At 37.6% G+C, this 13,560-nt stretch overlaps 2 protein-coding genes across 2 annotated transcripts in view; both read right to left on the bottom strand.

Moving 5' to 3' along the window:
• LOC115232582 (U4/U6 small nuclear ribonucleoprotein Prp31-like) overlaps positions 1-1,374 on the bottom strand; it is a 41,557-nt gene extending 40,183 nt beyond the window's left edge. Inside the window, exon 1 of the mRNA XM_029802547.2 lies at positions 1,241-1,374. The gene's annotated coding sequence lies outside the window, so the exon portion shown is untranslated. The remainder of the gene's footprint in view (positions 1-1,240) is intronic.
• Positions 1,375-13,179: 11,805 nt separating this feature from the next.
• Positions 13,180-13,560, bottom strand: part of LOC118767093 (chitin deacetylase 7-like) — an 843-nt gene continuing 462 nt past the window's right edge. The window contains exon 1 of the mRNA XM_036511130.1: positions 13,180-13,560. This exon is cut by the window's right edge and continues 462 nt beyond it. Coding sequence (XP_036367023.1) covers positions 13,180-13,560 — 381 coding nt within the window.

The raw sequence follows: 13,560 nt of genomic DNA, 5'->3' as shown, positions 1-13,560 counted from the left end.
GTGTGGTTGTTCTATTTTGTTGAAACAGCAGCTAAACTTTATATACAAAACGAAGAAGCTAGGTCCCGTTTTATAATGAAGTTCTTGGATAAATTTTTAGTATTAAACCCGTCTAAATTTGAAGGATGAATTTAAGTCTGCCCATGGGTTTTGATGTTTTGAACGAATCTGACCATCAAAAATAATCGAAAATCACTCGTTGAAAGTATAATAATAATAAAACATTGTGTACAGTGCTCAGGTGCACTACAACTCATCTAAAGTGTATGTATAGTACATAGGGTAAAGTACAAGCGTCAGGAAAAGAACAGTGCATGAGTCATAACATATACATATGTGTATGAGTATGGAAGGGGGACAATCAGGTGTAGTTTCGGCGGATTTCGGAAAGCATGAGGGCCTTAAACGATGCAGTTTGTTCCATGCTTCAGCAACTCTGACGGTTGTAATAGTAAATCTTTGCCGGTTCCTGATAGACGGTACCTGGAAAAAATTGCTAGCTACGCTTTGGATGATATATATACTCTTTACTCTTTTACTTGTTTCAGTCATTTACTGCGGCCATGTTGGAGCACCGCCTTTAGTCGAGCAAATCGACCCCGGGACTTATTCTTTTGTAAGCCTAGTACTTATTCTCTCGGTCTCTTTTGCCGAACCGCTAAGTTACGTGGACGTAAACACACCAGCATCGGTTGTCAAGCAATACTAGGGGACAAACACAGGCACACACACACACACACACACATATATATATATATATATATATATATATATATATATATACATATATACGACGGGCTTCTTTCAGTTTCCGTCTACCAAATCCACTCACAAGGCTTTGGTCGGCCCGAGGCTATAGTAGAAGACACTTGCCCAAGGTGCCACGCAGTGGGACTGAACCCGGAACCATGTAGTTCATAAGCAAGCTACTTACCACACAGCCTATATATATATATATATATATATATATATGAATAATAGAGGCTGATTCAGGGCTAAACAACAATCCAGACAAATTGTCAAGTGACAAACTAAACGCTACATCTATCTTTCCGTAATGTGACATCAAACAATAAAAGAATGCAAAGGACACATGTCATTTCGTTGATTTTCCTCAACTTTGATTGTAAAATATACAAGTAAATTCACAACATAAATTCAAAACATAAAAAAGGACAATAATAATACTTAAATCACACAGAATAATGAAAATAATTAAGGCTTTAAGCACTTACCTTAATTAGTACACTTTTTCAAAATACAACGCAATAAATATACTTAAACAGTTGTTTACCGGTGTAGTTTACTCTTTTGTCACCGGTGTCGACCGAAAGTTTTATACGAATAATAAATATCCCACCTTCTAACTGATTACTAATTTAGGTCGGCATTTTAGAATTTTAGATCAGAAATGCGATGGGAGTACACATACACAAAATAGAAAAGAGTGAAAAAAAACTACAGAAGGCTTGTTTTATAAGGTTAAAGAATATATTTAAGTCGTTATGTTAGAAGAATGTTATAAAATGTTTCATACAGTAACATAGTTTTACTGTAAGAAAAATTTTATAACATTCTTCTAACATAACGACTTAAATATATTCTTTAACCTTATAAAACAAGCCTTCTGTAGTTTTTTTCACTCTTTTCTATTATATATATATATATATATATATATATATATATATATATATATACTGAGTGCGGTGAATAAACTGTCGTCTAAATTACGCAGAAATGAAAATAACACTGACGTTTCATTTTAACAGATATGTAACAATAAAGTTTTTTGTTATTATAATTGCATACTGTAGGATGTGAAAGATGAACAATGCATGAAGTTTTAAGGAAATATCTATTTACCGTTACGTTACAATACCTTGCCTCGACGAACAGGTTATGATAAACCCAAAAGCATGCGAAATAAAGTTTGTGTTTGTATCCTCTTCATTGTTTAGTAGTAATTACAGAGATAGATAGTATGATGTTGTAAGAGAACAGAATTAGAGCTAGAGAGAATTGTAGGGTGTTGTCTCACAGTTGCTGACAGTAAACTTCATTTCTCCTTCTGGCCAAGATTGTAGCTGGTCAGCCAGATTTCGTTGTCATTGAGTCGTCACCGACTGTGACTAACTCATTTTTGCTTGGGGTGTGCCTGCTTATATAACTATCCAGAAGGATAGATATATCATTGAGAACAATAGATTTAGTTGGTGGCCTTGTTATCTCTATTCTAGCTTTTGGAAAGAGTCAAGTGGTGAAGAAATGATTTCGGCCTAGCTAAAGGCACATGGAAAATGTAAAACTGCTGTCAAAGAAAACCCATTGTTCCACCGTGGGAAAAGTTCTGTTGGAGTGTTAATTTTAATTTGGTGGATCGAATCCACTTCATGCTTGCAAGATCCACTACAGATGTATTTACCAAAATTACATAAAAATATCAAAAATACTAAATATTAAATTTATTCAATAAACTCGCCATTTTGCTTCAACCCTGGACTCCAGATAACTTCGGAATCTTCTGCAACTCTTTTGGACAGTCTTCTTGTTTAAGTTGGTGAATGCCGCCATAACGCTTGCCTTCAGTCCATCTTTGGTGTTTCAAGGAGTTTTGTTGGTCTTTTGCTCAACTGCGCCCCACACATAATAATCAAGGAGGTTGTAGTCGGAGGAGGTAGGTGGTCAGAGTTTGGGGGCGATGTGGTCACAGGAATTGTCTGACTGCCATGACTTGGTTCTCCTGTTTGTGTGGCATGGTGTAGAGTCCAGTTATCAGACACAGGGTTTTCCAGCAGCCACCATCTTGACCCAGGGCAGCACTACCTCCTCCAGGCACTTGATGTAGGCCTCTGTGTTGAGTCTGAGACCGTATGGGAAGATGAATGGAGGCATAACGTCGCTGTCACTAGTGTTCACTCCATACACCATGATTCTGACTAGATGTTTAATTTTTATCTTTCTCGGTACATGTCCTCAGACTGCAATGTCCTCAGATTGATGCCCAAACACTCTGAAATGTTCGTATTGGAACTTCCGTTGCGAATGCCAAGCAGCACAGCACGTCGTTTCAAAATTTCTGGCAGAGTGAATTGCTTCATGGTGCTGTTTTTCTCACAAACGGTACCCAACTGACCCTATTATACTATGTGGTCGACAAAATCAAGAACAAACAATGCGCATGCGCAAAATTGAAATTATAAAATGGCGACAGTTTACCCATCGCACCCTGTATATAATAATAATAATATTAATAAAAACATTGTGTACAGTGCTCAGGTGCACTACAACTCATCTAAAGTGTATGTATAATCAGGTGTAGTTTCGGCGGATTTCGGAAAGCATGAGGGCCTTAAAGGATGCAGTGTCATGGCAGTCAACAACTGACGCAGGCAGTTTGTTCCATGCTTCAGCAACTCTGAGCGTGAAAAAATGTTTCCGAAAGTCATGGGAGTTGTGTTGTTTTCTGACTTTGTAGGCATGTCCACGTGTGTTAGACACATGGAGATCAAAAAGGTGTTCAGTGTTGTTGCTGGTGAGGTGGTTGATAACTTTGTGGGTGTTTACCAAGTCCATCGCCAGACGCCGGAGCTTCAGTGAATCCATGCCCAGGGAAACAAGGCGCTCAGAGTATGGTAGGTGTCTGATGGAGGGTATGCGTTTGGTTGCGCGTCTCTGAACAGATTCCAGGAGGTCAATGTTCTGAGCAAGATAGGGGTTCCAAACTGATGATGCGAATTCCAAGTGTGGTCGTACCATAGCTGTATACAGTTTTAAATAGATGGCTGGAGAGCGGCTAACAAAAGTCTTGCTGAGTGATGCCAAGACACCCACGGCTTTCTTGACAATTTTAGAGATATGCTTTGTCCAACGCAAATCACTGCTGACAGTGATGCCTAGGTCACGCTCGCAAGAGGATTTTTTTATATCAGTGTTGTGGAGGGAGTATGTGGACGCAGGGTTTTTTCTCCCAAAATGCATGGTGGTACACTTGTCCACAGCCAGTTTCAGTTGCCAGTCTGTGATCCATTGCTGCATTGTGTCCAGGTCTGATTGCAGGAAAGAGCTGTAGACAACAGGATCTGTCCTCTTGATTTCAAGGTACAGCTTGATGTCGTCTGCATATTTCAATACTGTGGCATTCTTTAAATTGGCATCTATATCATTAATGTATGCCACAAACAAGAGGGGACCAAGGACAGATCCCTGTGGTACACCCGATGACATCTCATATGGTGTAGAATGCTGTCCTAGAACTGTGACTACCTCCTTTCGGCTGAGAATGAAGGATTTCAACCAGTTAAAAAGATCATCCCTCATACCCATTGCAGAGAGTTTCGCCATAAGCCTTTTGTGTGGCACAGAGTTGAAAGCCTTAGCAAAGTCAAGGTAGACAACATCCACCCATGAGCCACTGTCAGTGATCTGAGTAATGTCCTCAAGGAACTCGACAAGCTGATCACTGCAGCTGGAGTTAGGGACAAATCCATATTGTGAGGGTCGGATGAGACTGTGAGAGCTCCAGAAGTTCCAAAGTGTTTCTCTGACACACGATTCCATCAGTTTTGCAATACAGCTATTGAGACTGACTGGGCGATAGTTGACAGGTGATGTGCGGTCGCACATATATATATATTATATGTATGGATATTACTATCTATCTATCTATCTATCTATCTATCTATCTATCTATCTATCTATCTATGGTAAAGATGCTTGCCTCCCAACCACATGGCCCCGGGTTCAGTCCCACTGCGTGGCACCTTGGACAAGTGTTTTCTATATTGCCTTAGGCCGACCAAAGCCTTACGAGTGGATTTGGTAGACGGAGAGTGAAAGAAAACCAATGTTGGTTTGTCTATCTCCTCGTAATTCAGTGGTTCGGGAAAAGAGACCGATAGAATAAGTACCAGGCTTTAAAATAGTACTGGGGTCAATTCATTCGACTAAATTGTTTCAAGACGGTGCTCCAGCATGGCCACATTCTAATGATTGAAACAAATAAATGAAAAAAATAATGTGTATATATATATATGGCTGTGTGGTAAGTAGCTTGCTAACCAACCACATGGTTGCGGGTTCAGTCCCACTGCGTGGCATCTTGGGCAAGTGTCTTCTGCTATAGCCCCGGGCTGACCAATGCCTTGTGAGTGGATTTGGTAGACGGAAACTGAAAGAAGCCTGTCGTATATATGTATATATATATATATATAGATATATATATATATATATATATATATTATATATATATATATGTGTGTGTGTTTGTGTGTCTGTGTTTGTCCCCCTAGCATTGCCTGACAACCGATGCTGGTGTGTTTACGTCCCCGTCACTTAGCGGTTCGGCAAAAGAGACCGATAGAATAAGTACTGGGCTTACAAAGAATAAGTCCTGGGGTCGATTTGATCGACTAAAGGCGGTGCTCCAGCATGGCCGCAGTCAAATGACTGAAACAAGTAAAAGAGATAAAAGAGAGAATATATATATATATATATAATATATATATATATATATATATATATATATATATATATATATACACACACACACACATACTACACTCGCGGAGTGGTTGGCGTTAGGAAGGGCATCCAGCTGTAGAAACACTGCCAGATCAGACTGGAGCCTGGTGCAGCCCTGGCTTCCCAGACCCCGGTCGAACCGTCCAACCCGTGCTAGCGCGGAAAACGGACGTTAAACGATGATGATGATGATGATGATACACATATATATGTATGTATGTGTGTGTGGATGTGTATTTGTGTGTGTGTGTGTGTGTGTGTGTGTGTGAAGGCGCGTAGAATAGTGGAGGTGTTTTGTTCACTTATAAGTTCGCTGAGTCCTTGAGTAAGACATTTTAATTCACGTTGTTCCAGTTCACTCAGCTGGAAAAAAAAATGAGTTGTAGCTGTAAATCTGTGTCACGTTGAATCTTTATTGAGCACTACGTTATGTATAAGTGAGTTCGTGTTGTGCCCAGCCCGTCAATTTCACGAGCAAGCTGTTTCTGGAATACTCGTCGTTGTATTCGACGGAGAGCCAGTTATCAAAGCTCTTTCTGTTGTATTTGTGGTATTTGTATAATTATAATTATTTTTTCTCCTGTTGTATATAGCCGTAAGGCTTCGCATTGTTATGTATGCATAAATCTTCATCTGTTGTACTTATATAAGGTCTTATTTGTTTCTGTTTCAGTATACACTCGCTAGCTTTTTTCCAGTAGCTTAACAGCACTGGCACCTCCAAGATTGAGTAGTCTCAATGATATTGGCGCAAAACCACGATGATATTTTGGTCATTGACTGACGCGGAAAACTCAGCTGCGAATATGTCGTGCATTGTGTCCTTGTCTATATTCCCCGCCCGTTAAGTTTTCATCTTGTTTCCTGTTTGCTCTGCTTTCGTCTAACTTTCTCTCCTTGTTATGTTCTGTTTGTTCAATCCTTGATATATATATACACACATATACAAGAGTTAAGGAATGGAAGGATCTTTTCAATTTGATGACCAGATTTTTAAATTAATTTTTCTTAACTAAACACTTTGAAACTTCGGATACTGGTAGAATGTGTCACATAGAACAGGGTTTATTCCTAACGTTTTGAACGAAATTTTGTATTTTAGAAGTTATTTCGTGTTAAAGTTGTCGTATTTGGGTAATTTAAACCAATCAATTACGTGTATTCAGCTGAAAAAAATTACTGCTGCTGTTTGCGAACAATAACTTCCGGGTCCACTCCCCTAACAAAACCCTTCTTTAATAACCAGAGATGTTTTTATAGCAACATAGGTTTGCTGTATCAGGGTTGATTTGAGGCTAAATAACAAGAAAATTATTACTGAGACAGACCATCGACGGAGCCTGTATGTGGTTGCATGACCTGCTAGAAAAAGTAGCCAAACTTTTTTATGTACAGAATAGAAAAACCTATGACACATTCAACAAGTATCCGAAGTTTCAAACTGTTTATTTAAGAAAGATTATTTATAAAATCTGTGACTTAGATTGACAAGATCCGTGAAACTACTTTCGTACAACACTGGATATTAGCCGTAATATGTACCGAGTTCCCATAACATTTTCTATTTATTTCATACGAAATAAATAGAAAATTTTGTCTGATGGTTGTAAACTTGAAATTCTTAAATAAACTAGAAAGACCATGTTATTACATTCAGTCGTCTACCGAGAATTGGTTTGCACTCAAATAACCTCACACACTTAAATACATTCCCCTCCTTAACGGACAAATTAATGTAGTCATTAAGCAGGCTATATTCTTATCGTTTTCTTACAGACTTCATTTCCCTGGTATCTGATAAAAAGTTTACCTCCCAAAAGTATGAACTCGCTACAAGATAATAAATAATGAGAGGAATCTGATATGTTCTCTTTTAGCTATCCTTTTCCGCTAATTCTGACTACTCTTTTACTCATTTACTTGTTTCAGTCATTTGGCTGCGGCCATGCTGGAGCACCGCCTTTTATCGAGTAACTCGACCACGGGACTTATTCTGTTGTAAGCCTAGTACTTATTCTATCGGCCTCTTTTGCCGAACCGCTAAGTAACGGGGACATAAACACACCAGCATCGGTTGTCAAGCAATGCTAGGGGGACAAACACAGACACACAAACACACACACGCATATATATATATATATATATATATATATATATACATATATACGACGGACTTCTTTCAGTTTCCGTCTACCAAATCCACTCACAAGGCTTTGGTCGGCCCGAGGCTATAGTAGAAGACACTTGCCCAAAGTGCCATGCAGTGGGACTGAACCCGGAACCATGTGGTTGGTAGACAAGCTACTTACCACACAGCCACTCCTGCGCCTATATCTGATTGCGTATATATTTCAGAAAACATCTAACAAATACTTTAAAAACTTTGGCGAAGATTGCTCGGGAGATATCTGTTCAATATACTAATTGATTAGTCGATTAGTTAATGAAAAGATTTAGCATGCAGGCCAGAATATACAATGGTTACATCTCACTGAATCATCTGAAACGTATGTAAGCTAAAGAAGAATTGTATGAATATAATCCTTCATTCTTTATTCCATTAGTGTTATACCCTGTGATTAATACACCAAATTAATTATTAGTGACGAATATCGGATTAACAGTTTGCACCAGTTACACAGTAGTAATAGCCTAAACGGTTTGCTGTTATCTTGATTGGACATCCTGCTAGCTGGGTTTATAAGACAGAGTGCTTACCGAAGTATTCGCTGGAACCATGTGATTGTGCGACTTCTGCATTTGGTTTAATAAACTGCAGATACAAGAGACCGTATAATTTGCGACTTTCCCTGTCGCATATTTTATATTTTATATTTCTATTTCCTTGTCTATTTATATTTACAATATATTTTGTATAATGCCTTTACTGTTATGTAATGGTGTAATAAAGTATTAATTGGGTATCATCTGATGGTTGATGTTTTATTGATTTGAGTATGTTTCTCCATTTTCTAATTTTGTAGTATATATATATATATATATATACACACATATATATACACACATACATTCATTCATTCTTACAATACATACATACATACATGCATGTATATATACATACATACATACATACACACATACATGTATACATGCATACATACATGCATACATACATACATGCATGTATACATACATACATACATACATGCATGTATAATACATACATGTATACATACATACATACACACATACACACATACATACATACATAGATACATGCATGCATGCATGCATGCATACATACATACATACATAAAATACAGACATACATCTTTTCTTAGGGATCTCTTAGCTAAATGGTATAGAGCGCTCAGCCAGAATTTGAGAAGTGCAGAGTTCGAATTCCCGTGGAGGCTTACTGGCCACTTTTTTTCCCGTCTTCTAAAGGGTATTTATCCGATTTTCGAAGCTGTTTTCATAGCCTTTCTGCGTTCGAGAGTTCTTTTATATTCTGTAGAATAATAATAATAATAATTGTGTACAGTGCTCAGGTGCACTACAACTCATCTAAAGTGTATATATAATCAGGTGAAGTTTCGGCGGATTTCGGAAAGCATGAGGGCCTTAAAAGATGCAGTGTCATGGCAGTCAACAACTGACGCAGGCAGTTTATTCCATGCTTCAGCAACTCTGAGCGTGAAAAAATGTTTCCGAAAGTCATGGGAGCTGTATTGTTTTCTGACTTTGTAGGCATGTCCACGTGTGTTAGACACATGGAGATCAAAAAGGTGTTCAGTGTTGTTGTTGGTGAGGTGGTTGATAACTTTGTGGGTGTTTACCAAGTCCGTCGCCAAACGCCGGAGCTTCAGTGAATCCATGCCCAGGGAAACAAGGCGCTCAGAATATGGTAGGTGTCTGATGGAGGGTATGCGTTTGGTTGCACGTCTCTGGACAGATTCCAGGAGGTCAATGTTCTGTGCAAGATAGGGGTTCCAAACTGATGATGCGAATTCCAAGTGTGGTCGTACCATAGCTGTATACAGTTTTAAATAGATGGCTGGAGAGCGGCTAACAAAAGACCTGCTGAGTGATGCCAAGACACCCTCGGCCTTCCTGACAATCTTAGAGATATGCTTTGACCAACGCAGATCACTGCTGACAGTGATGCCTAGGTCACGCTCGCAAGAGGATTTCTTGATATCAGTGTTGTGGAGGGAGTATGTGAACGCAGGGTTTTTTCTCCCAAAATGCATGGTGGTACACTTGTCCACAGCCAGTTTCAGTTGCCAGTCTGTGATCCATTGCTGCATTGTGTCCAGGTCTGATTGCAGGAAAGAGTTGTAGACATCAGGATCTGTCCTCTTGATTTCAAGGTACAGCTTGATGTCGTCTGCATATTTCAATACTGTGGCATTCTTTAAATTGGCATCTATGTCGTTAATGTATGCCACAAACAAGAGGGGGCCAAGGACAGATCCCTGTGGTACACCCGATGACATCTCATATGGTGTAGAGTGCTGTCCTAGAACTGTGACTACCTCCTTTCGGCTGAGGATGAAGGATTTCAACCAGTTAAAAAGGTCATCCCCCACACCCATTGCAGAGAGTTTCACCATAAGCCTTTTGTGTGGCACAGAGTTGAAAGCCTTAGCAAAGTCAAGGTAGACAACATCCACCCATGAGCCACTGTCAGTGATCTGAGTAATGTCCTCAAGGAACTCGACAAGCTGGTCACTGCAGCTGGAGTTAGGGACAAATCCATATTGTGAGGGTCGGATGAGACTGTGAGAGCTCCAGAAGTTCCAGAGTGTTTCTCTGACACACGATTCCATCAGTTTTGCAATACAGCTATTGAGACTGACTCGGCATTTCCTAGGGGTACGGAAAGAAGAAAAATTTGTGAACCGCCGACCGAAACTTGAATTACCCAAATGTATTTTGCACAAACTCTGGAGCGATGGGTTTTCTTTTAATCTATTAAAAGTTGTCTCCCTTGCACAAGCTATTTTCAATCGACTGGTAACGAAAGTAACGCGAACTATTAGGCGTATATATATATATATATGTATGTATCTGTGTATGTGTGTACGTATGTATGTGTATATGTATGTTTGTATGCATGAATGTATGTATGTGTGTGTGTGTGTGTATGTGCGCGTGTGTGTATGTATGCATGTATGTATGTATGCATGTGTGAATGTGTATGTATGTTTGTATGTATGTGTGTGTGTATGTGTATGTATGTATGTAAGTATGCATTCATGTATGTGTGTGTGTGTGTATGTATGTATGTATGTTTGTATGTGCATGCATTTAGCAGCGACTCCATCTAAGAATATCTGAAGAAGGTATTTTATTCCGAAATATCCTATCAGACTATGAATGACTAAATTGCAACAGGTATATATATAGCCCATTCTCTGTATTAGAGTGCATTGTTATACGATTCTATTGCTTTTCCTTATTAGAATATTGCGTACGGTTCACTCTTTCTGAATATCCCCGTATATATATATATATATATATATATATTATATATATACGGGGATATTCAGAAAGAGTGAACCGTACGCAATATTCTAATAAGGAAAAGCAATAGAATCGTATAACAATGCACTCTAATACAGAGAATGGGCTATATATACCTGTTGCAATTTAGTCATTCATAGTCTGATAGGATAGTGTATATATATATGTGTGTGTGTGTATATATATATATATATATATATACACACACACACATATATATACACACACACACACACATATATATACACACACATATATATATACACACACATATATATACACACACATATATATACACACACACATATATATATACATGCACACATATATATACATGCACACACATATACATATATACACATATATATACACGTATATATACGCACATATATATACACGTATATATACAGACGTATATACACGTATATACTTTACACACACGTATATACTCACACACACACATATATACACACACACATACATACACACACGTATACACTTACACATATATATATACATACATATATTTACATATATATACATATATATATACATACACATATTTACATATATATATACACATATATACACATATTTACATATATATACACATACATACACACATATACATACACACATACACACATACATGCACACACACATACATGCACACACACATACATGCACATACATACACACACACATACATACATACACAAATATACGCATAAATATACACAAATATACATACATACATGTACATGCATACACATATGCATACACACACGCATGTATGTATGTGCGTGCGTTTGTGTGTATGTGTATAGGCAATCAAGAAAACAGAGAAAAAAATATGAAAAACGGACGTGTGGACGTACCACGAGCAATGTATTAATAAGTATCCTCAGAGAAGGGAAAGAGTAGTAGTTTTAGGTTTCGGGCAAAGCGCTTCTTCGGAAAGAGGAAAGTCCAAGACGAAGGAGGAAACCAATCGCCCACAATTACGTGCAGTTACATTTTAGAAGTATTTAAATGAAATACAAAAACACAAAGTATATAATTTTTTTAAACAAAGTAAATAAAACACAAAAGCACAAAGTAAGGATCGACTAGTCACATCTTGTTATCGCGGATGCGCGAGTACGCGAGTGCGCGCACCGGGACCACTCTTCTTAAGTAGTACCGATTTAGAAATAGAATAGTTTAACTTATGCTGTCCATATTCGTGGTGGTATCCTTTTACTGAAATTTCACAAAAATTTCACGAACAAGAAAGCTTTGTTGAAATAAAATGATGATGGCAGATTTAGTAGCGACTGATAACACAATATTGACTTTATAAAAAGAATTCTTTAATTTACGTTAATTTACAATTGAATAAAGTAGGCAATACTTAATTTACATTCGTATTTTGTGGTTATAAATGTTTTAGACATAAAAAAATAATGCCAAATAAACTGCAAGTCAGGTTTTGCTTCCTTTATTTTCGTCAAATTTTCAAGATATCTTTTTCTATAAATTATTAATGGAAAGAAATACATATAAAACGCATATCCTTTAAAGTTCTTCAAGATTTGCTTTAAATAGTCTTCTATATTCATATGTGAGTAAGTCAAGTGAACCGCATACAGGTTCAATTAATTTTGAAACATAAATGTTTCGAACTTGTTGTTTCCAACGCACAGAGTCTATATAACTGAAATAACCGAGTGATCGTTTTCAGGTGAATTTTACGACGTCGCAAGCGTTTTTAAGAATATTAAGTTTTCTCCGAGAAAAAGTAAAAAAAAATATGTAACAGAAGTCAAACATAGAATAATAATAATAATAATAATAATAATAATAATAATAATAACAACCAACACCAACACCAACACCAACACCAACACCAACAACAACCCTTTCTGCTATAGACAAGCGTTTTTAAGAACATTAAGTTTTCTCCGAGAAAAAGTTTAAAAAATATGTAATTTGAAATGTTCATTTCTACGTGCTTTAATTCGTTTTCTTTTCTTTTGTATTTTTTTTAGAATTTTGGATTGGCGCAAGACCATGGTTTGAAATCTTTGAGTTTTGATAATGGTGTGGGCTTTTCCATCCATTCTAATACCTGTTTAACACTAACTACATAAACATCTTTTAAAGCAAGAATTTTTTCTAAAAATTTGTTCACTGCAGAAACTTTGTAAGGCGAATAAGCAAACCATGCCGCATGCATATTGAGGCCGAATGGGGCACGAGAACTCGTATAATAGGCATTGAAATTATTCCAAAGGTAATCAAAAGCTTCCGTTTCATTGTTGGGTTGATGTAAACACCGTCAACATACGTGCATTTATAGTTATTATTTTTACCCTGCAAAGGAATGACAGGAACAAGCCAGAATCCTTTAACTGTTTTGCGCGGACAGTTTAAGAAACAAGTATAGGGCCAAGGGTAGTCTAATGTAGAAGGCCAAATAATGTCATTGGGAGGGCTTCCATCGTAAGTAACCGTTATATCATATTTAAACCCCAGATTGTTTAATATTCGAGGTTGTTCCTCACCTGC

Source organism: Octopus sinensis, linkage group LG2 (assembly GCF_006345805.1).
Source record: "Octopus sinensis linkage group LG2, ASM634580v1, whole genome shotgun sequence".
NCBI lineage: Eukaryota > Metazoa > Mollusca > Cephalopoda > Octopoda > Octopodidae > Octopus > Octopus sinensis.
Note: the sequence above shows the minus strand (reverse complement) of the source record. Positions and strands in the feature narration are given on the sequence as shown.